The sequence below is a fragment of the Zophobas morio genome, unplaced genomic scaffold, assembly GCF_036711695.1.
Source record: "Zophobas morio isolate AGI-343-1 ecotype UQ-CSIRO unplaced genomic scaffold, CSIRO_AGI_Zmor_V1 ptg000016l, whole genome shotgun sequence".
In the NCBI taxonomy this organism is placed as follows: domain Eukaryota; kingdom Metazoa; phylum Arthropoda; class Insecta; order Coleoptera; family Tenebrionidae; genus Zophobas; species Zophobas morio.
Window position 1 is genome coordinate 6254019 of NW_026972121.1, and position 26257 is coordinate 6280275.

Below are 26257 nucleotides of genomic sequence, written 5' to 3' on the forward strand. Positions count from 1 at the left end.
AATGTTTCTGAATTCATATTTTTTTTTTCAACGTGAAATTTTTCATTTCTGCAATTTTTCTAGTTTTCATTTTAAATATGTAAAAATAAGAATTTTCAATAATTTTTCACTAGGTACATATTTCAATTTTGCGATTTGAGAATTTTCCCATTTTTTAATTATTGGATTTTGAAGCTTTTCCATTTATTCGATTTTTAATTTTTCAATTTCTGGGTATTTAATCTTTCAGTTTTTCGATCTTTCAGTGTTACAATTTTTCGACTTTACAGTTTTGACGAATTTTGGGTTGTTTCCAATTTTTCGATTCGATTGGTTTTTTCTTCTTTCCAGTTTTACAGTTCTTTAATTTTTTTGGATTTTAAAGTTTCTCGATTTTTGGTTTTTCAATGTTTAAATTTTTCGTTTCTTCAATTTTTCGATCTTCCACTTTTTCGATTTTGCAATTTCTCGTTTTTAGAGTTTTTCGATTTTTGCGATTTTTCCACTTTTCGAATGAAAAAACATAAAAATTGCGAAATTGTAAAATTAAAAAATCTAAAAATTGGAAATGAAGAACTTGAAAAATTGAAAAATCGAAAGATTCAAAATTGAGAAAATTAAAAATCGAAATACTGTATAATGAAATGAAACATTGCAAATAATAAAATTGAGGAAACGAAAAATTGAAAAAACAAAAAATTATAAAATCGAAAAATTTTAAAAATAAAGAAAATAAAAAACCGAAACGAAAAAATGCCTATCGAAAAATTAACGAAATAAATAATTCATGAATCGAAAAATTGGAAAATTATAAATTGAAAACTGGGGAAATCCAAAAATTGAAAAAATTAAGAAAATAAAAAACCGAAAAGAAAAATTGCAAATCATAAAATTGAAGCAACGAAAAACTGAAAATAAAGACAATGGAAAAACGAAAAGAAAAACTGCAAATCGAAAATTGGGAAATGAATAAATTAAAGAATCGAGAAATTGGCAAATTAAAAATTGAACACTCCAGAAATTTGAAAAAAAGTTGGAATATCGAAAAATTGAAACATCGAATAAATGAAAAAGTTTTAAAATCCAATATTTAAAAATAGGAAAAATCCTAAAATCGCAAAATTGAAATATGTAGTAAAAATTTGGAAAATTATAATTTTTACATAATTATTTAAAATGGGAACACTAGAAAAATAGGAAAAATCCTAAAATCGCAAAATTGAAATATGTAGTAAAAATTTGGAAAATTATAATTTTTACATAATTATTTAAAATGGGAACACTAGAAAAATTGCAAATCAAAAATTACAAAAATGAAAAATTGAAAAATCTAAAATTAAAAAAACGAAAAATTGAAAAAACAAAAATTATAAAATCGGAAATTTGAAGAAATGAATAATTAAAGAATTGAAAAATTAGAAAATCAATAATTGAAAACTAGAGAAATTTTAGATCGAAAAATTTAAAACCTTAAAATTGAAAAATTCCAAAGTTGGAAAATCTAAAAATTGAAAAATCAAATAAATGAAAAAGTTTTAATTGCCAATATTTGAAAAGTGGGAAAATCTAAAATCGTAAAATTGAAATATGTGTGTAGTGAAACATTTTGAAACTAGAAAAAATTGCTAAATCAAAAATTGCAGAAATGAAAAACTAAAAAATTTAAAATTGAAAAGACGAAAAATAAAAAATTTTAAAGTTGAGAAAACGAAAAATTAAAAAATCCATAAACCAGAACAGTGAAAAACCGAAAATGGAAAAAATTAATAAAATAAAAACCGAAACGAAAAGCTGCAAATCGAAACATTGAAGAAATGAAACTGAAAGATCGAAAAATCGAAAAAAATGTAAAACCAATATTTTTCAATATTATTTTAACATATTTAAAATAAAAACTAGAAAAAATTGCAAATCAAAAATTGCAGAAATGAAAAACTAAAGAATCTAAAATTGAAAAATGGAGAAATTAAAAAATCTAAAATTTGAGAAACCGAAAAAATGAAAAATCCAAAAGTTGAAAAATTTCACATGAGAAAAAGAAAAATGATGAAGTCAGAACACTGAGAAACCGAATATTTGTAAAAATTAAGAAAATAAAAACGGAAACTAAAAACGAAATGGAAAATTTAAAGAAATGAGTAATTAAACAATCGAAACATTTTAACTTTAAAACAAAAAAAAAAAAATTTAAAAAGCCAATAAATGAAAAAGTTTTAAAGTCCAATATTTGAAAACCGGGAAAATCTAAAATCGTAAAATTGTAATATGTATGCACCAAACATTTTGAAAATTATTTTTTTTCACATATTTAAAATGAAAACTAGAAAAATTGTTATATCAAAAAAATTGAGAAACCGAAAAATTATGAAATCAGAACACTGAAAATCCGAAAAATGGAAAAAATTAAGAAAATAAAAACCGAAACGGGAAGCTGCAAATCAAAGCATTTAAGAAATTAAAAACTGAAAAATCGGAAAATTAAAAATTGAACGCGCGTGAAATTGCAAATCGAAAAATTGCAAAATCTAAAAACTGGAACATTGAAAAGTTGGAAAATCGAAACACTGAAAAATTGAAACTTGAAAACTCGAAAAATTTAAGAAATTAAGAAAATAAAAAACCGAAACGAAAAACTGCAAATCGTAAAATTGAAGAAATAAAACATTGAAAAAACAAAAAATCATAAAATCGAAACGAAAAATGCAAATTGCAAATTTGAACAAACGAATAATTAAGGAATCCAAAAATTGGAAATTTAAAAATTGAAAACTGGGGAAATCCAAAAATTGAAAAAATTAAGAAAACAAAAAACCCAAAAGAAAAATTGCAAATCATAAAATTAACGCAACGAAAAATTGAAAAAAACTGAAATTGAAAAAATTAAAAATCAGAAAATCGGAATATTGAAGCAACGAAAAACTGAAAATAAAGACAATGGAAAAACGAAAAGAAAAACTGCAAATCGAAAATTGGGGAAATGAATAAATTAAAGAATCGAAAAATTGGCAAATTAAAAATTGAACACTCCAGAAATTTGAAATAGAAAAATTTCAAAACCTAAAAATTGAAACATCGAATAAATGAAAAAGTTTTAAAATCCAATATTTAAAAATAGGAAAAATCCTAAAATCGCAAAATTGAAATATGTAGTAAAAATTTGGAAAATTATAATTTTTACATAATTATTTAAAATGGGAACTAGAAAAATTGCAAATCAAAAATTGCAGAAATGAAAAATTGAAAAATCTAAAATTAAAAAAACGAAAAATTGAAAAAACAAAAAATTATAAAATCGGAAATTTGAAGAAATGAATAATTAAAGAATTGAAAAATTAGAAAATTAATAATTGAAAACTAGAGAAATTTTAGATCGAAAAATAAAACCTTAAAACTGAAAAATTCCAAAGTTGGAAAATCGAAAAATTGAAAAATCGAATAAATGAAAAAGAGCAAAATTTTGGGTGACGTCACACGTAATGACATTCGGTGAGAAGCCGTCAAAAGCGACAGTGAGATAAATTTAACTTACCCCACTCGAGCGAGTGGGATAATTACATTACTACACCAATTTTCTAATAGAAACAATTTTCGAGATTTTTTTAATGATATAGTTGTTCCAAAATTTCATGGTAGCGTTATTGTTATGGATAATGGATCGAACAAATTAAATGTTTTAACAAAATGGATGAACAATGTCATCGACGACCTTGCTAAACTTTATGGGCATTGCCTACTTCACGTCTGCCCCCATACCACTGTTTATATAACCCAGAGCTCATGTGGGCGGTACCGCAATCACAGTCCACGTAACAATAACCCAAAATTTATTAAGAAACGCTCACTATTGAACCTCATGGGGGGACCTACTTTTTCACGTTCTAGGGGTTACGAGTCGTCGAGAAAACACGAAAAAGAATTATCAACGCATTTTTTTTAGAAATTAACCTGTCAAGCCATCACATGAGATGATTTACACTATTTGGTTATTATTTTTGGAAATTGGTGCGAAGGCTGCCAAAGTCCACAGTCGCATGTTTGTAAACACATCCTCTTACCAATCTGTTATCCAAAAAACAATTTTAGAAATTTTTACGGATCTTTGTCGATTTGACCAAGAATTTTATTCTTATATATCGCGTAATTACCGAAGTTTTCAAGGTCCGTTGCATTAAAGTAAAACCAGGCCAATTTTAAACAACAAAGAAAAATTATAATTGCTAAAATTTGACAAAGTACTTAGTTCCCGGCTATAAAACTGACCATTAAAATTTATTTATTCGTCCCCGCCAAAAATTGATGACGTCATCGCAATCTTATTAACTATGTTATATAACAAAAATAACAAAATTGGACCCTTTTCTATCGCCAATTTAAAAAATACTAGCCCATTTATTTTGTAAAACCCGAATAATTTACTTATTTTTAGAAAATCGAAAAACCTGCCAAAAAAGTCACATGTTGGCAAATATTTTTGCATATTCGCCTCCCAACTCAACAACTTTTTGTTTATCCGACCTCACCGCATTCCCCTGACGTTCCACTTCAAATAGAACTTTTTTGTAATTACAGTCTTTATCCATCAAGGTCTGTTACATAAAATAAAAAGCTGGCGTTGTTTCGAGGTGACGCCAATATCAATCACCAAAACTAAGCCCGCTTAGGCAAACCAGTAGTTATAACACTCAAAAACCGTGTTAGTTTTCTAACTCCGAAGCAACCCAATTGTTACCGTGTTCTTGGACATAATAGATCCCGTCTGAAAATCACTTTTTAGCACTAGCACTAGCGTAATCCACGGGATCCATATGGCACATCGTCGTAAAAGACCGATTTGATTGCAAATAATCACACTCACGAACCGCGAACGACGGACGCGACTGAACGTCGACCATACAGAGCGTTCGTCCAACTGATCGCTGTGCCGAGGCTTTGGGCGACCCTCCCAGCTGTATGACACACGCTTGAGAGGGGGTCTGATGCATGTGGGACGTGGGGCGATAGAAGGTGACGGAGGAGATGCTCACGACGGTTGTTGTGTGTGCTTCTGGAGGGACGGCACAGTCTGAGTGTGACAAGAGGGATTGGGATGGATGCAGAGGCATAATCTAATCTGATGATAATGCTTAATTTGGAACAAAAAATTATGGTGAATGTGGCTAATTAATGGAACAACTGTATTAATTGGCGTGTGAGAAATGAGGGGGGTAGTGTGGCGGCTGCTCTTCCCGAAGAAAGTTTTATTAATTAAATGGGCGATTTGTTCGAGCTTGTACCTTCTTTGCGGAAGCAGAGTGATGAATAATCAATAATCGTGCATCATAAATCAGGTTATTCATTTATCACAATGGGGTTGAGCTAGACGTACAGGGTGGACCAGCAATAACGCTGTAACAATTAACTTTCGTGTATTAATAATACAGAACGTTCTAAATTTTTCCGGAAAATTGATTCATTATTTTTTTGTTTTTCAAAAAACGATTCTACAAATTTGGCGTTTTAGTCAGGCTGATTATAAAATATCGTACTAAGTTGGCTTTGGAAAATCTGTCACGGCTTTTCTAATAAGATTTTGTTGTTTCCGTGAGGTCTGTGGTAATATATCATTTGTTATGAAATGTTGGTTGTCTACCTATCAGGCGGACGGAAACAACACATTAAAGTAGGCTTAGGAAAGATATAATTGACATTTGTCAACTTGGGGTACAGTACTTTATAATATAATAGATCCATATAATTTTTCGAGTAAATTGAAAATGTTTAGAATCTAAAAAAAATTGGATTTCAAATCGAATATTTGTGGAATCTGCGCTTCGAAATCTCATATAATATAATATAATTTTGAAAATTTTTAGACAATTTTTTTCAAAAGCTTAATTTTCCAAAATTTTGAAAATTTCGGCTATTTTCTGAGCACCGTCGCAAAATATTTTGTTGCAGATTTCGACCTCCAAAAATTACTTGGCCCAAAACTAGGTTAGCTTTTTGAAAATGTTTAGGCAACTTTTTCAAAAATTCAATTGTTCAATACTCCTTAAAAAAACTTCGATTTTTTTCGGGGCACTTTTTCAATTTTTAATTTTTTTTCCACTTTTCTATGTTGTAAATTTGAAAAATCGAAAAAGTGTGGAATTGAGCGGTCAAAGATTGAAATTTTGAAAAATGAATAAACGAAAAATTATAAAATCGAAAAAACGTTGAAAAGATAAAAGAAATGAAAGAACGAAAAATTGCTACATAAAATCGAGAAAATGAAAAATAAATATTAAGAACTTGAAGAACTGAGGAGAGCGAGAAATTGAAAAATCGAAAAGTGAAAATTTTGACTGGAAATCAAAAACTTGATTTTTCAAGTTTTTGAAGAAACGAAAAATTGAAAAATTGAGAAACTTAAAAATCGAAAAAGTACGAAGTGGAAATAAGAAATATGTATGTATTGTGAAATCGAAATATTGAAAAATAAAAAAAAAAAATCGGAAAATTGGTTAACTTTAAAATTTAGTTTAATTTGTATAGAGTACTCATAGGATTTTTTTTTCTTTACTTTGTAATTTCTCTGTTAAATAAATAAATAAATAGAAATCCAAAATTGCAAAGTTGAAAAATTTAAAAAATTGAAAATAATGGAATTGAAAAATCAAAGACTGAAAATTTTAAAAATTTTATCAAGGGAAAGTTGTATTATAAAATCGAGAAAATGAAAATTAAGAAATCGGGAAAATGAGAAATTGAAAAATTGAAAAAGTTAAAAATTAAAGTTGAAAGAACGAAAAATTATAAAACCGAAACACCGAATAAAAGTACAAAATGAAAAAAAATTATTTTTGCGAAATCAAAGAAATCTGAAAACTGGACGAATGGAAATCCAAAAATTGCAAAATTGAAATATTGAAAAACTAGAAAACAGGGGAATTGAAAAATCAAAGACTGAAAATTTGAAAAATTTAATTAACGAAAAATGTACCATAAAATCCAGAAAACGTAGAACTGGAAAAATTGAAAAAACGAAAAATTGAAAAATTGTCCAGAAATTGGAAAAGTGAAAGGTTAAAATTGGAAGAACGAAAAATTATGAAACCGAAATACTGAAACATGAAAAAAACAAAATTTGTGATGTAAACCTGAAAAAATGAGAATTAAAAAACCCGGAAAATCAAGACTAGTAAAATTAAGGGAAACTGAAAAATCGGGAAATGAAAGACTGTGAACATGCAATATTTTTTGAATCAGGACGTTGAGATATGTCCTTTTTGAGAATTTTTAGGCAACTTTTTCAAAAATTCAATTTTTCAAAAAGTTGATGATTGAAAGATACGAAAATTTCGACTTTTTTTGATCAGTTTTTCGATTTTTCAACTTTTTTCAATCGAAAAATTGTGAAATTAAAAAAAAGATATTAGAAAGGTAAAGGAAATTAAAAAACAAAAAATTGCGCTATAAAATAGAGAAAATAAATGTTAAAAAATAGGGAAAATGAGGAATAAATATTAAGAACTTGAAAAATTGAAGAATCGAAAAATGAAAAACTGTAACAGCAAAAAATTGCAAAACGAAAAATTGAAGAAACGAAAAGTGTAAAATTTGGTTGAGAAATCGAAAAATAAAAATGTGTAAAATGAAAACTGGAAATCAAGTGCTTGAAAATTGAAGAAACGAAAAATTGAAAAACGGAAAAAAGAAAAATTGGTAAACTTAAAAATCGAAAAAGTACAAAATGTGAAGAAGAAATATATAAAAAAAATTGCAAAAGTGACATATTTAAAAATTAGAAAAAGTGGAATTGAAAAATCAAAGACTGAAAATTTGAAAAATTTGATTAGCGAAAAATTGTAATATAAAATCGACAAAATGAAAATTAAAAAAATCGGAAAAATGAAAAATTAAAGTCAAGAACTTGAAAAATTAAGGAAACGAAAAATTTAAAAATTGTGAAGTCGAGAAATTGGTAAGTCGAGAAATTGGAAAATTGAACAAATTAAAATTGAAAGAACGAAAAATTATGAAACCGAAATACTGAAAAATGAAAAACTTAAGTATGTATTTTACAAAATGAAAAACCCAAAAATGTGATATCAACTCGAAAAATTGAAAATTAAAAACATCGGTAAAATGAAAAATAAAAATTAAGAACTTGAAAAATTGGGGAACGAAAAATTGAAAAATCAAAAAATTAAAACAGAAACTGAAAAATCGGGAAATGAAAAACTGTAATATCGAAAAATTGCAAACCGAAAAACTGAAAGTCGAGAAATTGAAAAATCGAACCGAAACAACAAAAAATTGAAAAATTAAGACACCAAAAAATTGGTCAAAAGTAAATAAGTCCAGACGCAAAATATCTAACCAGATTTTGTTGTAGATTTCGACCTCCAGAAGTTATTTTTGCCACATTTCCTCGATATATTTAGAATATTTTACAAAAATTGAATCAAAATCGAAAATTCTTAACATCTTGCTCCGAGACTTTGAACATGCTATATATTTTCAATTAGCACATCTAAATCGAAAGCTTAGAGTTTTTTGAAAATTTTTAGGCAACTTTTTCTTTTTCAAAAGCACAATTTTTAAAAAATTTGAAAATTTCGACCTTTTTCTGACCACCTTCACAAAATACCTAAAAAGTTTTTGTTGTAGATTTCGACCTCTAGAAGTTACTTTTGGTCACATTTTTTCGAAAACTGTTATAATTTTTCCAGAATCGCCGAATGGAAAACGGATAATTTTAGACTATTTTAGAAAAATTGACTTTCCAACCATATTTCTAAAATCTTGCTCCGAAACTATAAACATGCTATATTTTTTGAATCAACACGTTGAAATGCATAGTTTACAATTTTTTGAGACTTTTTAGGCAACTTTTTCAAAAGCTCAATTTCTAAAAATTTTGAAAATTTCGACCTTTTTCTGACCACTTCTGCAAAATACCAAGAGATTTTATTGTAGATTTCGACATCCAAAAGTTACTTTAGGCCACATTTTTTTGAAAATTCGTATCATTTTTCCAGAATTACCCAATGGAAAACAACAATTTTTATAATTTTTTACAAAAATTAACTTTCAAATCGAATATTCCTAAATTTTTGCTCTAAGACTGTGAACAAGCTATATTTTATCAATCACCAGGGATAGATAAGGCTTTTTAAAAAATTTTAGGTAACTTTTTCAAAAATTCAGTTACGAAAATTTCGACTTTTTTTGGGCCAGTTTTTCGATTTTAATTTTTTCCGCTTTTTTTAGTTTTCGATTTTTCAACTTTTTTCAACGGAAAAATTGCAAAATTGTCAATTTGAAAAATTAAAAATGAAAAAACGAAAAGGTATAAAATGAAAACTTTTAAAAATCTAAAAAGTGAGGAACTGAACAGTCAAAGATTGAAAATTTGAAAAATGGATAAACATAAATTATAAATTCGAGAGAAACATTGAAAAAATAAAGAAAATGAGAAAACGAAAAATTGCAATATAAAATCGAGGAAATGAAATTTAAAAAATCGGAAAAATGAAGAATAAATATTGTTCAGTTTTTCAGTTTACCTGAACAGGGGTTTGGGCGTAGCCAATTTGTCCACCCTACTCCCACCCGTTTTAGGGTAGTTTACCTAATTTTTATTATTTCACTCTCTCGGAGAGTCGTCGAGAAGTATCGAGAGGGTAAAGACGTGCCGACCCGAGAGACCGGCAATTTATAATTTTTGTGCGATTAAATAAACCGTGTAACTAAATGGTGATTTTTATTTCGCGCAAAACAAATATTAAGAACCTGAAAATTTGAGGAAACGAGAAATTGAAACATCGAAAAATGAAAAATTGTAACATCAAAATATTGCAAAACGAAAAACTGAAGAAACGAAAACGTGAAAAATTTGGAAATCGAGAAATGCAAAATTATGAAACCGTCACATTGAAAAATGGAAAATTTGTAGAATTCAAAAATAATAAAATGAAAATGTATAAAGTGAATGAAAGACTGTGAACATGCAATATTATTTGAATCAGGACGTTGAGATATGTCTTTTTTGAGAAATTTTAGGCAACTTTTTCAAAAATTCATTTTTTCAATGCTCCCATATGAAAATTTCGACTTTTTTTGGATCAGTTTTTCGATTTTTCAATTTTTTCAACAGAAAAATTGCGAAATTGTAAATTTTAAAAATCGAAAATGGAAAAACGAAACATTATAAAACCGAAAAAACATTGAAAAAAATAAAGGAAATGAAAAAACGAAAAATGGCGTTATAAAATAGGGAAAATGAAAGTAAAAAAAATCGGGAAAATGAAGAATAAATATTAAGAACTTGAAAAATTGAAGAATCGTAAAATGAAAAACTGTAATAGCAAAACGAAAAATTGAAGAAACGAAAAGTGAAAAATTTCGTTGAGAAATCGGAAAATGAAAATGTGTAAAATGAAAACTTTGAAAAATCCAAAGACTGGAAATCGAGTACTTGAAAAATTGAAGAAGCGATAAATTGAAAAATCGAAAAATGAAAATTTGAGAAACTTAAAAATCGAAAAGTACAAAATGGAAAAAAGAAATATATATTATGTAATCGAAATATTGAAAATCAAAGAAATCGGGAAATTGTATAAATGGAAATCCAAAAATTGCAAAACTGAAATATTTAAAAATTATAAAAAGTGGAACTAAAAAATCAAAGACTGAAAATTTGAAAAATTTAATTAGCGAAAAATTTTAACATATAATCGAGAAAATGAAAATTAAAAATATCGGGAAAATGAGAAATTGAAAAATTGGGAAGTCGAGAAATTGGTAAGTCGAGAAAGAACTAAAAATTATGAAACCGAAATACTGAAAAATTAAAAACTTAAGTATGTATGTATTTAAAAAAATGAAAAACCAAAAATTGTGATATAAACTCGGAAAAATGAAAATTTAAAAGATCGGGAAAATGAAAAATAAAAATTAAGAACCTGAAAAATTGGGGGAACAAAAAATTGAATAATCAAAAAATGGAAACATTGAAAAATTAAAGAAAATGAAAAAACGAAATATTGTGACATCAAAAAATTGGTCGAAGGTAAATAAATCCAGACGCAAATTATCAAGAGTTTGTTGTAGATTTGAGCCTCCAGAAGTTACTTTTGGTCACATTTCTTCGAAAACTCTTATAATTTTTCCAGAATCGCCAATGGAAAACAGAAATTTTTAGAATATTTTACAAAAATTTTTTTCAAAAATTAAATTTTTCAATACTTATGAAAATTTCGCCTTTTTTGGTCCAGTTTTTTAGTTTTCGATTTTCCAACTTTTTTAAATGGAAAAATTGCAAAATTGTAAACTTGAAAAATGAAAAATCAAAAACCAGAAAGTTTCAATGAAAACTTTGAAAAATCTAAAAAGTGGGGAACTGAGTAGTCAAAAATTGAAAAATTGAAGAAACGAAGAATAAATATTAAGAACATAAAAAATTGCAAAACAAAAAATTGAATAAAGGTAAAAGTGCAAAATTTGGAAGTCGAGTAATCGAAAAATCATTGAAGTTGAAGGAACGAAAATTTATGAAATCGAAACATTGAAAAATGGAAAAATTGACAATCTTAAAAATCGAAAAAGTACAAAGTGGAAAAAAGAAAAACTACAAATTTGAATTGTTAATCTGAGAACTTTATGTAGACTTTTAAAAACCCAGTTTTTTCATTCAAATTTTAAGCCAGAAGTGAACAGAAGCCCCACTATACATCTGCTCATGAAATAATTTTTCACATTTAATGTTATTTATCTCTAACAATTAATCAAGTACGGTAAAAATGCGACGAAATCGCCAATATTTCCTGAGATTACGTAAAAGGAAATTCCCGGTTTTGTGGAATTGTTTATAATTTTATCAAACACTCATCAGTTCATCGCTGCTAATATATCACTTTATCAGTTATTTCTTGCTCAAACTCAATTACCATTTTCACTATTGTATTGGGTTCTCAAAATACGACAACTATAATTTGTTTGAATTAGAACAGGAGTGGTTTAACGTCAAACTCGTTTACAAATACTGTGTTTACTAGTTTACTTTAGATATGATACGATTTTCTCTATTTATTCATTTGTACATACGCACGTTTATATTTGTTCTATTCTCCACATTTTTTTATAAACCGCTACATTATTGCTATATTGGAACTATTACAATTTAAAGAATCCCCGCCCCCTCATCACCAACTTCATTCCACTTAATTGAAACCCATCTTCTCGTATATTTCAATTAAGAGAAATGCGCTCTTATTAAAGACAGACATTGTGAATGACCGTTTTATACCCGACGATGACAATAGCATTCCCTTTTACTGTTCATAAACTCCCAATTACGACACTCAAGCACATTCCTTTCGTTTCAAAATTAACCTTTACGAGCACACTAAAAGCACACTCAAATTATTAAAACATTACCTTTCGGCTTTACATATCTCCTTCGACGTCTGCGCGCCTTCCCCACAGGTTTCCCCGTGGAAAATTCGACAATTTTCATCATGCAGCACAGCAGCACTACGAGCATGTCTGTCACTCTTTTCTACGGCATTTCCGCACTGCATACAGTCAAAATTTTATCCACGATTTTTGCACATTCGGTCGCGAAAAGTCACTGTACTGATAAAGTCGATGCTTGAATGTCAGCTACATTACAGCTAAACAGGATATGACGTTTAATTTTGTGGTTGTGGATGATAGTGGACTGATTCAAAATGATTAGGGAGTAGACTGGAAACGAAGTACAAGGAAGCGAGTGACGCTGTCGACTGCTGGAGAAGTTTACTTTGAGTAAATAGAAAAACAGAGCAACATATGTTCATGTATGGGAAGTGTTTGTAGATACATTATTTTGTTTAATTCGTGGGGCGTCTGATTATATTTTATTTCTGGGTAAACCCATTAAATGCTTGAAATGAGTCACTTTCTCAGGTGACACTTGTTTTTTTTTTTGTAAACACACACAGCGTAAAAGTAAATTGACTCAGAGATAAAAAAAATAAATAAATAATTTTTTGATTGAATACCTAGATAGTTTAAATTTTTTTCAAAATCAGCCATGCTTTCGCTAAAAAGCGCCAGACTTAAATGAAAACCCTGTACCATTTTTTCCATCTTTCCCACATTCGTCGTCTTATATTTCATCCAGTTTCAACATCGTTATCATTTTTGTTAAATTTCTGATTGAAGCTCCCTGATTTTGAAACAACAAAATGGCGGCAATCGACGCCGTCATCCCGCCAAAACCTCCATTACCTGAAAAACCCGCGTCACGCAAAAACCGGCCACAATCTCCACTATACCATCCACAACACCCCCAGAAATCCCGATTTTGGAAAATTTGTCGAAATATCTCTGGAAAACACCACTTATTTGCTTAATAAAACAAATCGAACATGGCTACCAAAACTTTATTCACAACTGGGACTCCAAAAGTGTTGCACACGACACCATGACTCAAACTGAGCAATCAGCGACAAGCGGGCGCTGAAAGTCTGGATGCTCTGCTGAAATTTTCCAGACGACGTAGGTCGTGGCGTGGAGCTGGTGATTTAAAATAGACGGGTTTTATTTCTTAAAATAATTACCTTGCGCGTGTGTACTCTAGGCGGGAGATGCGTTGGGGTGTTCAATGGGATAGTTAGCAGGTGTATGGTGGCTATTTTTGACACGAAAATTAAAAAAATAATTAAGTTGAGTGACTTAGTTGAGCAAAAATATAGCTTTTACATAGAAAGATATTATTTAATTTTGTGCATTTAAAACATTAATGAAGTTGCCAACTTTGGTTTTAAGTTTCAACAAGATGGTGCTTCGCTTCAAATATTATTTTGATAAATTAGTTGTGGTTTTTTATTGTTGATTTTTTATGTACTAAGTCAAATTTTCAAATTTCGAAATTATTTTAGTTTTTTTTTTTATAAAAATTATAACTCTGAACAGTGACCTGGACCTAACGCTTGGTTATTAGTAAACGTTTATAAGATACCGCATTATTTTAAAAAAGAGTATTAAGAATGCGAGTGCAGCGAGCACATTTAGGTATTATTTAAATGTTTAGTGTCTAAAATAAGGTGAATCTTGAGAATCCTTGTGAATACTAAACTCGGGGACAATAAAAAATTGAAATATTGAAAACTCAAGAAATCAAAAAAATCGAAAAGTAAAAAAAAATTCAAAAATCGAAAAACTGAAAGTCGAGAAGTAAAAAAACTAAAAAATCGAACATGAAAAATTTAAAGCGTAAAAATTGAGGAATGGAGAAAATGTAAAATCGAAAATTCAATAAATCAAAAATTGAAATTTCAAATAAACGAAAATTTGAAAAATCGAAGAATAGAAAAATTGAAAAATCAAGAAATTGAAAATTCGAACATCGAAAAATTGAAAATTCGATGAAATAAATATTCGAAAAAACGAAAATCCAAAAATCGGAAAACCAAAAATACGAAAATCTAAAAAGCGAAAAACCGAAGAATTATAAAGTCGAAAATCGAGATTAAGAAAAATCTAAAAATCCAACAAAAAACAAAACATTGAAAGTCGAAAAATTAAAAAAAATCAAGGGTTCTAAATTAAAAGAAATTGAAAATTCGAATACTGAAAGATCGAAAATTCGAAAAATTGGAAAGCTGAAAAATTGTAACATCGTGAAATTAAAAAATTGGTCTAAAGAGTTTAGACAGTACTTCCCTCGCTGTCGGAAACTTGACGACTGCATGCCTATTGTGTTTTTTTTCTCATTACATTTTTGTAGTGGGAATTTAAAAAAAAAATTGCGATGACGTCATCAACATTTTTGCAAGGACACGTATATCAGTTGGGATAGATGTTGTGTAATACTAAGAATAAAATTATTATATTCTCAAATTTTCGGGAAAATGAATTGGGTCGTTTTGAATATTGATTTGTAATAATCAATAAAATAACGAAACAATTTACTCACGTATACGTATCAGAGGCAACTGAAAATCGTGTATGTATAAACATTCTTAATTTAAGAAGACAGGCGTAACAGCATACGTGAGAGTCAAACAGAGAAACTGTAAACAAAACGACCATCGGTTTTATTGCTTCGACTTCCGCTTATTATATAAAACATTGGGTTTTATTTTAATTCTTGACGGTGAAATTCACAATTGGTTGATTATAAACATGTCTATTTCACATTCGCGGAACCAAGTGAGCGCATAAAACAAATGCAGGTCTGTAATGTTAAAGTCGATGTAAATAAGCGTGCTACCCTTATGTTTCAACCGAGTTTTTCCTTTAACAAATTTTGTGTCTACCAAATTGGGTTGGTTGGGGTGTAATACTAATAAGTGTTGCCTTTAATTTAATCAATAAAATAAATTGACTTCATTATTTTTTTTGAACCACCTCTTAAGAAAATCTAAAAAATATGAATGGAATGATAAATCACAAGTACAAACTCATCACATTTTTTGCATTTTAGATAGGATTTATTCAGCAAAATTTAAGGGTGACGTCATCAATTTTTTTAGGAGAGATGAACAAATACATTTTGAACAAAAGTTTACCATGCTTATAATAACTTTAAAATATTCCCAAGATTTCAAAGCATTCGGTTTTGTAATTCCTGATTAAACCGATAAAATAAATTCACGCCTTCATTAATTTTTTTGAGTCACCCTGCATATGCAAATCCAAAAATATGAATGGAATGATAAATCACAAGTACAGACTCATCATATTTTGTACATTTTAGATACGATTTATTCGGCAAACTTTTGAGCTGACGTCATCAGTTTTTTGTAGAAGATAACCAAATATATTTTGACTAAAAATTTATTATGCTCTTTATAACCTTAAAACATCTGCAAGATTTCAAAGCATTCGGTTTTGTAGTTCCTGATTAAATCAATAAAATAAATTTACGCATTCATTAATTTTTTTGAGTCACCCTGTATATGCAAATCGAAAAAATTTGAATGGAATGATAAATCACAAGAAGAGACTCACCATATTTTGTACATTTTAGATAGGATTTATTCAGCAAAATTTTGTGGTGACGTCATAAATTTTTTAGGGGGGACGACCAAATACGTTTTGATCAAAAATCTACCATGCTTATGATAATTTTAAAATATCTTCAAGATTTCGAAGCATTCGGTTTTGTAGTTCCTGAGTAAATCAGTAAAATAAATTTACGCTTTCATTTATTTTCTTGAATCACCCTGTATATGCAAATCCAAAAAATATGAATGGAGTGATAGATCACAAGTACAGACTGATCATATTTTGTACATTTTAGATATGATTTATTCGGCAAATTTTCGAGCTGACGTCATCAAGTTTTTGGAGGGGATAAGCAAATATATTTTGACTAAACATTTATTATGCTCTTTATAACCTTAAAACATCTGCAAGATGTCAGAGCATTCCGTTTTGTAGTTCCTGATTAAATCAATAAAATATATTTACGCATTCATTAATTTTTTTGAGTCACTCTGTATATGCAAATCCAAAAAAATATGAATGGAGTGATAAATGACAAGTACAGACTCATCATATTTTGTACATTTTAGATATGATTTATTCGGCAAACTTTCGAGCTGACGTCATCAAGTTTTTGGAGGGGATAAGCAAATATATTTTGACTAAACATTTATTATGCTCTTTATGACCTTAAAACATCTGCAAGATTTCAAAGCATTCTGGTTAGCAGATTAAAAATTAAATTTCAAAATGTTGTTTTATAATTTTGATTTTTTTTTCCAAAAATCTGGACGTTTCGGGTGAAAAGTCGATTCAGAGTTGTAAACTACATGTGTAGGACTATGTTATTTTATACAATTGAAAACCCATTTACTATGTACAATTTTGAAGTGACGTCATCGCATTAGTGGTGGGGATGATTAGACAAATTTTGGTTAGCGTTTTACCATCTACATGATATTCTTAATATAAGTACAAAATTTCACAACAATCGGTCGAGTACTTGCGGAGATTATCTGTCTAATAAAAATCCGGGACGGCAGACGGACGGACAGACGGACGGACAGACGGACAGACAGACGGAAATGGGAGACCTATTTCTTCGTCTTCTAGGGGTCATGAAAGATCGAGAAAACGTAAAAGTAGAGAGTCGGCCGACGGACTCGATTACAATACTTCCTTTGCTTACGCTCGGGAAGTAAAAAGGATAAAGTAAAAAATTGAAAATTGAATTTCTAAAAATGAATAAATCGAAAATTCGAAATATCGAAAAATTGAAAGTCAAGAAATCGAAAATTCAATGAGTCAAATAAATATTCGAAAATTGAAAACTGAAAAAACGAAAATTCTAAAACTGGAAATTGGAAATATCCAATATTGAAAATTCGATGAAACAAATTTAAAAAAAATCGCGAACATTAAAAAAAATTGAAAATTCCAATTCGAAAAATGAACAAATCGAAAATTGAAAATTAGAAAATCGAAGAATGGAAACTCGGCAAATCGAAAATTCCAAAAAACGATGTCGAAAAATTGAAAAATCGATAAACTGAAAAAGCGAAAAGTAAAAAAATTCGAAAATCTGAAAATCGAAAAGCCGACAAATCAAAAATTCGAAAATCAAGATTAAGAAAAATCGAAAAATCCAAGAAATGGAATGTAGAAAATACGAAATATCAAAAGTCGAAAAATCAAAAAGTCGGAAAATGGAAAAATGGAAGTCAAGGGTTCTAAATTAAAAAACTTGATAAATCGAAAATTCAAAAAATTAAAAATTGAAATTTTGAATAATCGAAAATTTAAAAAATCGAAGAATTCAAAAATTGAAAAATTGAGAAATCGAAAAGGAAATAAACGGAAAATTCGAATTTGAATCAAATATTCGAAAAAACGAAAACTCAAAAATAAGAAAACCGAAAATTCAAAAATCGAAATGTAGCAAAATGTCGAAAAATCGAGAAATTAAAAATTCAAAAATTTAAAAAATTGAAACGTTAAATTTCGAAAAAACGAAATATCGAAAGTAGTAACATGGGAAAGTCGAATAATTGAAAAATCGAGAAATTGAAAGAGCAAAAATTAAAAAAACTGAAAATTCATATTCGATAAATGAACCCCTCGAAATTGGAAAAATTGAAAATTCGATGAAACAAATATTCGAAAAATCGAAAATTGATAAAAAGAAAATTCCAAAAACCGGTAGTCGAAAAATTGAAATATCGAGGGAATTAAAAAGCGAAAAATAAAAAATTTAAAAATAGAATTTCGAAAAATAGACAAAACGAATATCGAAAAGCCGAAACTCGGAAAAATCGGAAATTTGAAATATCGAAAATTCAAAATATCGAAAAATTGGAAACTCCATGAAACAAATTTTAGAAAAATCGAAAATTGAAAAACCGATATTCGAAAAAACGGAGTCGAAAAATTAAAAAATTCAGAAATTGAGAAAGTGGAAAGAAAAAAATTCAAGACTCGAATTTTAAAAAATAAACAAATCGAAAATGAAAAAAATCCGAAAATTGAAGGCCCGACAAGTCGAAAATTCCAAAAATCGAAAATCGATTAATCAAATACATATTTTAAAAATCCAAAAAATTGAAATAAGAAAAATTCAAAAAATCGGTGTCGACAAATTGGAAAATCCGAATTTCGAAAATTCGAAAATCGAGATTAAGAAAAATCGAACCATCCAACAATCGAAATACACAACAAACGAAAGATTGAAAACAGACAATTCGTATATCGAAAATCCCAGAATTCGAAAAATGGAACATCGACGATCCGAAATTTGGAAATATCGAAAAATCCAAAGTGGAAAAATCCAAAATTTAATGTACCTATGTTGAAAAACTGAAAAATCGAGAATCTGAAAAAGAGGAAAATAAAAAAATTGAAAATTTGATTTCGAAAAATGAACAAATCGAAAATAAAAAATTCGAAATGTGGAAGAATCGAAAGTCAAAATTCGAAAATTACACGAATTAAATACACATTCGAAAAATCGAAGATTAAAATAACGAAAATTCGGAAAATCGGAGTGGAAAAATCGAGAACAAGAAAAAAGTAAAACAACTGGAAATTCGAATTTTGAAAAATGAACAAATCGAAAATTGAAAATTCGTAAATCGAAAAACCGAAACAGTAAATCAGAAGTTGGAAAAATGAAAAAAATGAAAATTGGAAAATCGGTGTGAAAAATTGAAAAAGTGAAAAGTAAAAAAACTGAAAATTCAAATTTGGAAAAACGAACAAATCAAAAACAGAAAATGCAAAAATTGAGTAAGAGAAATAAAAAAATCCGAGAATAAATAAAAATACAGAAAAAACGAAATATAGAAAGCTGAAAAATCGAAAAATCCAAAAGTCGAAAAATGGGGAAATTGAAAAATCAAGAAACGGAAATTGAGAAAACAAAATTCGAATATCGAAAAACCGAAAATTCGAAAAGTAGAAAAATCGAAAATCTGAAATGTCGAAAATAGAAAGTTCGAAATATCGAAAATAGAAAATTTAATGAATCAAATAATCGAAAAATCGAAATTTCGAAAAATTGGAATTTCGAAAAACGAACAAAACGAAAATTTGAAATATCGGTAAATCGAAAGTCAAAAAATCAAAAATTCATTCGAAAATTGAAAATTTGAAATATCGAAGATTCGAAAAACCGAAAAATGCGAAGTGGAAAAATCGAAAATTTAATGTATGTTGAAAAACTGAAAAATCGAGAATCTGAAAAAGAGGAAAACAAAAAAATTGAAAACTCGAAATAAAAAAAATCAAAAATCGAAAATTGAATGAATTAAATACACATTTGAAAATTCGAAAATTCGGAAAATCGGAGTGGAAAAATCGAGAACAAGAAAAAAGTAAAAAAATTGAAAATTCGAATTTTGAAAAATGAACAAATCCAAAGTCGTAAAAACAAAACTTCGAGAAATCGAAAATAGCATGATCTAAAATTTGAAAAGTCAAAATATCGAAAAATTGGAAAATTGATGAAATAAATTTTCGAAAAATCCAAAAATTGAAAAAACTAAGAATCGAAAAGAAGTCGAAAATTTGAAAAGTTCAGAAATTCAGAAAGCGAAAAGTAAAAAAATGAAAATTCAAATTTGGGAAATCGAAGGAACAAAACTCGGCAAATCGGAAATTCCAAAATTCGAAAATGGATTAATCGGTGTGGAAAAATTGAAAAATGGAGAAATTAAAAAATCAAGAAATGGAAATTGAGAAAACAAAATTCGAATATCGAAAAACCGAAAATTCGAAAAGTAGAAAAATCGAAAATCTGAAATGTCGAAAATAGAAAATTGAATGAATCAAATAATCGAAAAATCGAAATTTCGAAAAATTGGAATTTCTAAAAACGAACAAAACGAAAATTTGAAATGTCGGAAAATCAAAAGTCAAGAAATCGAAAATTCATTCGAAAATTGAAAATTTGAAATATCGAAGATTCGAAAAACCGAAAAATCCGAAAATTTAATGTATGTTGAAAAACTGAAAAATCGAGAATCTGAAAAAGAGGAAAATAAAAAAATTGAAAACTCGAAATATGGAAAAATCAAAAATCGAAAATTGAATGAATTAAACACACATTTGAAAATTCGAAAATTCGGAAAATCGGAGTGGAAAAATCGAGAACAAGAAAAAAGTAAAAAAATTGAAAATTAGAATTTTGAAAAATGAACAAATCCAAAGTTGTAAAAACAAAACTTCGAGAAATCGAAAATAGCGTGATCTAAAATTTGAAAAGTCAAAATATCGAAAAATTGGAAAATTGATGAAATAAATTTTCGAAAAACCCAAAAATTGAAAAAACCAAGATTCGAAAAAGCAAAGTCGAAAATTTGAAAAATTCAGAAATTCAGAAAGCGAAAAGTAAAACATATATTTCAAATTTGGGAAAATGAACAAATCGAGAATTCAAAAATCGAAGGAACAAAACTCGGCAAATCGGAGATTCCAAAAATCGAAAATCGATTAATCAAATATTCCAAAAATCGAAAATCGATTAATCAAATATTCCAAAAATCGAAAATTGAAAAAATCGGTGTGGAAAAATTGAAAAAGTGAAAAGTAAAAAAACTGAAAATTCGAACTTGGAAAATCGAACAAATCAAAAACAGAAAATTCAAAGATCGATTAAGAGAAATAAAAAAATCCGAGAATAGAAATACAGAAAAAACGAAATATAGAAATTCGAAAATTCGGAAAATCGGAGTGGAAAAATCGAGAACAAGAAAAATGTAAAAAAATTGAAAATTCGAATTTTGAAAAATGAACAAATCCAAAGTCGTAAAAACAAAACCTTGAGAAATCGAAAATAGCGTGATCTAATGTTTGAAAAGTTAAAATATAGAAAAATTGGAAAATTGATGAAATAAATTTTCGAAAAATCCAAAAATTGAAAAAACCAAGATTCGAAAAAGCGAAGTCGAAAATTTGAAAAATTCAGAAATTCAGAAAGCGAAAAGTAAAAAAATTAAAATTCAAACATGGAAAAATGAACAAATCTAAAATTCAAAAATCGAAGGAACGAAAATCGGAAATTCCAAAAATCGAAAATCAACTAATCAAATATTTGAAAAATCGATAATTGAAAAAAACGAAAATTCGAAAAATCGGTGTGAAAAATTGAAAAAGTGCAAAGTAAAAAAATTGAAAATTCTAATTTGTAAAAACGAACAAATCATAAACAGAAAATTCAAAAATCGATTAAGAGAAATAAAAAAATCCGACAATAGAAATACAGAAAAAACGAAATATAGAAAGTTGAAAAATCTAAAAATCCAAAAGTCGAAAAATGGTTAGATTGAAAAATCAAGAACTGGAAATTGAGAAAACAAAATTCGAATATCGAAAAACCGAAAATTCGAAATGTAGAAAAATCGAAAATCTGAAATTTCGAAAATAGAAAATTCGAAATATCGAAAATCGAAAATTGAATGAACCAAATAATCGAAAAATCGAAATTTCGAAAAATTGGAATTTCGAAAAACGAACAAAACCAAAATTCGAAATATCGGAAAATCAAAAGTCAAAAAATCGAAAATTCATTTGAAAATTGAAAATTTGAAATATCGACGATTCAAAAACCGAAAAATCCGAAGTGGAAAAATCGAAAATTTAATGTATGTTGAAAAACTGAAAAATCGAGAATCTGAAAAAGAGGAAAATAAAAAAATTGAAAACTCGAAATATGGAAAAATCAAAAATCGAAAATTGAATGAATTAAACACACATTTGAAAATTCGAAAATTCGGAAAATCGGAGTGGAAAAATCGAGAACAAGAAAAAAGTAAAAAAATTGAAAATTCGAAATTTGAAAAATGAACAAATCCAAAGTCGTAAAAACAAAACTTCGAGAAATCGAAAATAGCGTGATCTAAAATTTGAAAAGTCAAAATATCGAAAAATTGGAAAATTGATGAATTAATTTTCGAAAAATCCAAAAATTGAAAAAACCAAGATTCGAAAAAGCGAAGTCGAAAATTTAAAAAATTCAGAAATTCAGAAACCGAGAAGTAAAACATGTATTTCAAATTTGGGAAAATGCACAAATCGAGAATTCAAAAATCGAAAATCGATTAATCAAATATTCCAAAAATCGAAAATTGAAAAAATCGGTGTGGAAAAATTGAAAAAGTGAAAAGTAAAAAAACTGAAAATTCGAACTTGGAAAATCGAACAAATCAAAAACAGAAAATTCAAAGATCGATTAAGAGAAATAAAAAAATCCGAGAATAGAAATACAGAAAAAACGAAATATAGAAATTCGAAAATTCGGAAAATCGGAGTGGAAAAATCGAGAACAAGAAAAAAGTAAAAAAATTGAAAATTCGAATTTTGAAAAATGAACAAATCCAAAGTCGTAAAAACAAAACTTCGAGAAATCGAAAATAGCGTGATCTAAAATTTGAAAAGTTAAAATATCGAAAAATTGGAAAATTGATGAAATAAATTTTCGAAAAATCAAAAAATTGAAAAAACTAACAATCGAAAAGAAGTCGAAAATTTGAAAAATTCAGAAATTCAGAAAACGAAAAGTAAAAAAATGAAAATTCAAATTTGGGAAATCGAAGGAACAAAACTCGGCAAATCGGAAATTCCAAAAATCGAAAATGGATTAATCGGTGTGGAAAAATTGAAAAATGGAGAAATTGAAAAGTAAAAAAAAATCGAAAATTCATTCGAAAATTGAAAATTTGAAATATCTAAAATTCGAAAAACCGAAAAATTGAAATTTCATGAAACAAACATGAAAAACCTTAAAACAAATAGATAATTGAACATGAAATGAACAAATCAAAAATCGAAGATTGGATTAATCAAATATTCGAGCAGGTTTTTCTACTTCAAAGATAAATTGTAAAATGTTACACAATTTTGATTTTTTCCCAAAAATCAGGACGTCCAGGGTAAAAACTCAACACGGATTCATAAATCACACATGCAGGAATATGTAATTCTGTAAAACTTAAGAAAAATCCGCCAAAATTGAGCAGGAGACCAATTTTTTCGTACTTTACGATCATGCCAAAAATAAATTTCGTCCGAAACATGCGACCAGTGTTTATGACGCACCCAAATAAAACAAAATATGAACCGTTAGACAGCTTTGTGTGTCATCCCAAAACAGAATTAAAATAGAATACGAATTCTCAACTAATATTTCTTTCGACTGTAATTATTTACGTGATTTTTATTAAGATAAAATACCACAATACACAACCAGCTGGCAACCAGCGTTCTAGCTAACACGTTACTTATCATTTCTAAGAAGACCGCGGCACTTTGTTCTTAAGCACCACATCGATTCAATAATCACACAACTTATTTCCCTCTTTCAAAACAACATTACAGACCGATTAGATCTCCCACAACACAAAATTAAAAAATATTTATAAATAGAGATCTCATAAACCTCAGGAAAAATCTTCTCCGGGTTCCAGTTGCAACAGCTTCATGATGTTCAACCGTATTTTTAGATTAACTACAATTTTAGATGCGTTCGTCTCGAATTACGCTCAAATAATATTTTACCGGGGAAAACACACAAAACGTAAAACTACTACCAACAAACAGACACGAAATTTGGCACTTACCTATTACTAAAGTTCCTCTACAGTTGTCGGTCATTTCGTCTGCAATAAAAGCGGATTAGTGGGTTTTTATTTTAAACACTCAAAATAATCACCTTTTTATCCTAACCACAATCCAGATGGGCCAACATCATGGTGTTTAACAGAACATCTGCAACAAAAAAATAATACCACCACGTTCATTATCATCATCATCATCATTATTATTATTTATTAATAGTAATTGTTTGTTTGTTTGTAAGGATTTAGGACCTCGACCCTCCCCCAATAAATCTTTACCTCTAAAATGATTAAAGAGGGTAGTGTGAAGAAATCAATATAACAACAGGTCCCTAAAAAAATTACCACACTGAACCTTCACCCAACTCAAAAGTCAACAATAATCACGCATTCTTAGAATCCGGGTCTTGATCCAGCCCGATAGCATTGACTTTCCATCAAAATTTAAAAGGGTTACGCGGTTTTGTTTTTAATGTAATCAATATTAATAACTAACCATGCAGATTTGAGTTCCTTGTGACACAAACACTTTGTATACCTTTCCCGCACTGGACACAGTTTACTTTACATTGGAGAAATGTCACAAGTCCGAAAATTTTTCACTAAAAGGGCCACGATTGAGCGGGTGGGGTTGTATTTCGAGATTTTTCACTCTTACTCGAGGAATTGGGTGACCACGACGCCACCTCTTGGACAACTTGTTTGCCATGCGAAGCTCGACTTTATTGATTTTGTAAACGCTGTTGGTGGCGGTGGCGCGAAGTAGCGTCATACTTGTCAAATTGGAGGTGTTTTTGTTTATTTGATTGATTTAATTAACAAGGGTCCGGTTTGAGTCTTAGTGTGTTTGGGTTTTATAGCAGTGATTGCAAACGATATAGGGGTAAATGAGACACTTTCAGTTTTGAGCAATTTTTTATTGAGGTAGTGTATTAGGAACTCGTTATCCATTGTTCGACGACCGATTGATATTTGCTCAACCATTTCACGTTGTTGGTAACAGTTTCAAGTGCCTGCACTCGAGCGGCCGCTCCTGCCCCTGCATCCGGGTTTTTAGCGAAGAAGTGTTGCATCTGAAAAACATCCTTAATCACTAGTTTCGAATTTTCAAGTCGTACCTCTTCAATTTTAGTGGTGATGGCAAATCTGCTGGTTATACTGGGTATGAGGCGGCCTAAATATCGGTCGTTCAGGGTGAAGCGGTCCACCAGGTACTTCCAGTTTTCTCTACAATTTTTTAAATGTAGATATGTTTGACGGAGGATTGTGCTTACCGAACGTAATCCCAGACTATAGGGGTCCCGATAGGGTTCGCCGCTATGTACTGCAACAGGGTGAAGTAGTCTTGACCTCTCACTACGGTCTCATTTTTGGCTAACTCTATTAATCTAAAAAAAAAAAAAAACAATATAGTTGAGTATATACAATAAATGCGACTCACTTTGTCAACAATGATGGGTTCCGCACGTTCGCAAGCCCGTTCATCAACTTTAGCTTCTCATTGGCATCGCTTTCTTTGGCAAATAAGTCAAAAACTTTGTTCCACGTAACCTCGTCGGCAGTCACCATTCCTACGTAAAAAAAAAATTGAATTTTTTTACTTCTTTTCTTCGATATTCAAATTTTCAATTTTTTGACTTTTCGACTTTCAGTTTTTCGATTTTTCAATTTTTTTTTTCGATTTTTTGATTATTCGAGTTTTCGATTTTCGATATTCGAATTTTGAGTCTACTTATTTTTTTTTCGAATTTTCGATTTTTCAGTTTTTGAATTCTTCAGTTTTTAGATTTTTAATTTTTTTACTTTTCGATTTCCCGAATTTTCAACTCTATTCTAAGTTTTTCGATTATCAATTTCTTTACTTTTCGATTTTACGATATTACGATTTTCCGAGTTTCGGCTTTTCGAAAATTCAATAAACCAAATATTCAAAAAAATGAAAATCCAAAAATCGGAAAGTTGAAAATTTGAAAATCGAAAAAACCGAAAAATTAAAAATTCGAAACTCGAAATTACGAAAAATCGAAAACTTCAAGAACCGAAAAATAGAAAAAAAAAAGGAAATATTGACAGTCTAAACCGAACAGTCGAAAAAAGGAACAATTGAAAATTCGAATATCGAAAAATCGATGAGTCGAATATTCGAAAAATTGAAAACTGAAAAATAAAAACCGGAAGTCGAAAAATTGAAAAATCGAGAGAATTAAAAAGCGAAAAGTACAAAATTTAAA

The 26257-nt window shown here is 28.6% G+C and overlaps 2 protein-coding genes across 8 annotated transcripts in view; both read right to left on the minus strand.

Annotated features, from left to right (window-relative positions):
- LOC135129678 (uncharacterized) overlaps positions 1–24685 on the minus strand; it is a 71808-nt gene extending 47123 nt beyond the window's left edge. Inside the window, exons 1-3 of one of the 5 annotated variants that reach the window (XM_064056915.1) lie at positions 24523–24685; positions 24122–24177; positions 24030–24068 (exon numbers count right to left, since the gene is read on the minus strand). In XM_064056915.1, the coding sequence (XP_063912985.1) occupies positions 24030–24063 (34 nt within the window). In that variant the 5' untranslated portion in view covers positions 24064–24068; positions 24122–24177; positions 24523–24685. Of the gene's footprint in view, positions 1–4708; positions 4917–12381; positions 12691–13215; positions 13380–24029; positions 24069–24121; positions 24178–24522 lie in introns of those variants that run through there. The other 4 variants (XM_064056912.1, XM_064056913.1, XM_064056914.1 and 1 more) reach the window with 4 other exon arrangements.
- Positions 24686–24928: 243 nt separating this feature from the next.
- Positions 24929–26257, minus strand: part of LOC135129686 (aminopeptidase A-like) — a 56071-nt gene continuing 54742 nt past the window's right edge. For all 3 annotated transcript variants that reach the window (XM_064056931.1, XM_064056929.1, XM_064056928.1), the window contains 4 exons: positions 25468–25597; positions 25301–25414; positions 25145–25253; positions 24929–25099 (listed from right to left, as the gene is read on the minus strand). In XM_064056931.1, the coding sequence (XP_063913001.1) occupies positions 24959–25099; positions 25145–25253; positions 25301–25414; positions 25468–25597 (494 nt within the window). In that variant the 3' untranslated portion in view covers positions 24929–24958. The remainder of the gene's footprint in view (positions 25100–25144; positions 25254–25300; positions 25415–25467; positions 25598–26257) is intronic.